The sequence below is a fragment of the Cyprinodon variegatus genome, unplaced genomic scaffold (assembly GCF_000732505.1).
Source record: "Cyprinodon variegatus isolate N-32 unplaced genomic scaffold, C_variegatus-1.0 Scaffold1350, whole genome shotgun sequence".
NCBI classification, from domain to species: Eukaryota; Metazoa; Chordata; class Actinopteri; order Cyprinodontiformes; family Cyprinodontidae; genus Cyprinodon; species Cyprinodon variegatus.
Window position 1 is genome coordinate 12,194 of NW_015151803.1, and position 1,633 is coordinate 13,826.

The following is a 1,633-nucleotide window of genomic DNA, read 5'->3' on the forward strand; positions in this document are numbered from 1 at the left end:
TGACCTCCTAGAGGTTCTGACCTCCTAGAGGTTCTGTCCTCCTAGAGGTTCTGTCCTCCTAGAGGTTCTGACCTCCTAGAGGTTCTGACCTCCTAGAGGTTCTGACCTCCTAGAAGCAGGAGGTTCTGCTTCAGAGAGAAGCTCCTCATCCTGTGTTTCTCCTCAGACTCTCTCCTCCTCTGAAGATGGCCGACTACGATCTGGTCCTGAAGCACTGGGCTCCGGTGGAGGCGGATTATAACGGCCACGGGAACCTGGTTCTGACCCGGTCAGTCAGCACTGGAAAAATCCAGATCTGGATAAGTCATTGTTTTCTTAAGATAAGTGATTTTGTTCTAGAATTGAGGCGATAAAAGAGACATTTTGCTGATGGAACAAGATAATTTAGGTTTAAAATAAGAAAAAACAAATTCTTGTCTTATTGTCTTATTTTAAATATTATCTAATTATCTTATTTTAAGAGTAAAATACTAATTCCATTGGCATCTTATTTACCCGCTCAAATTAAAGGTAAATGCTTTTAATTTAAGAAATGTTTCCTTATTTCTAGATTGTTTTGCAGTGAGAGAAGCTAATTTTAAAGGAACCTAAAAGCCGAACTTTAAACGCCGCCGGTCGCCCGTTAACCACATAAACATTTCTCCACAGTTTATTCCATGAGTACCCAGACACCCAGAAGCTGTTCCCAAAGTTTGCAGGCCTCGCCAAGGGGGACCTGGCGAGCAATGCGGCCGTTTCCGCCCACGGTGCCACAGTTCTGAAGAAGCTTGGTGAGCTGCTGAAGGCCAAAGGAAACCACGCCGCCATCCTCAAACCGCTGGCCAACAGCCACGCCACCAAGCATAAGATCCCCATCAATAACTTCAAGGTGAGGCTGCGTTTTTCCCAGAATGCCTCCTGAGGCTGCGTTTTTCCCAGAATGCCTCTTTCTTTCTTCCTGCCACTGACTCCATGTTTCCTCTCCAGCTGATCACCGAGGTCATCGCTAAGGTCATGGGGGAGAAGGCCGGCCTGGACGCCGCCGGCCAGCAGGCCCTGAAGAATGTGATGGCCGTCGTCATCGCCGACATGGACGCCACTTACAAAGAGCTGGGCTTTACTGGCTGAACGTAATCCGGCTTGGATTAGAAATAATCTGAAATTCTTCTGCTTCACGTTTTGACCCAAGATCTTGGTTCATTAGTTAATAAACAGCTGCTGATGTTAATCCAACCGTTTCCACGAAGCATCATAAGAGCTTCGCTTTCACTGTAACCGGCTGCTTGATGAAAAGTTTGACTCTTCTGTCAATCATTGTCTGATTCGACCAATAAAATCGCTCTGCTTCTCCTTACGGCTCATTATCTTCGAGTTTCCTCTCATCTCTGTGTTTCTGCCTTTTTTAATCCTAGAATATTTAACATAAAGTTATGCTAAACATGTGATAAATACAGGCTGAAGAAAAAGGTTTTAGAAAGGAGTTCAGATCTTCTAATATCTTAAACAGCCTATTTTATAAAAATTAAACATTTTTCATGTTTGCATTTTATCATCAATCAGTTTTATTCTGAGTGGACGGACTTTGGAGGCTCCAGCGACGAGCTTCCAGCTGGACGGAGAACAAAGAATTTCTATTTAAAGGTCTGATTAAAAA

General features: G+C 44.0%; 1 protein-coding gene across 1 annotated transcript; it reads left to right on the forward strand.

Annotated features, from left to right (window-relative positions):
- Positions 1 to 163: 163 nt before the first annotated feature.
- Positions 164 to 1,333, forward strand: LOC107102974 (myoglobin-like). The gene is made up of 3 exons (XM_015402459.1): positions 164 to 268; positions 649 to 868; positions 967 to 1,333. Exons 1-3 carry the CDS (start codon positions 186 to 188, stop codon positions 1,105 to 1,107), a joined length of 444 nt encoding a protein of 147 aa, XP_015257945.1. The 5' UTR covers positions 164 to 185; the 3' UTR covers positions 1,108 to 1,333.
- The last annotated feature ends 300 nt before the right edge of the window (positions 1,334 to 1,633 follow it).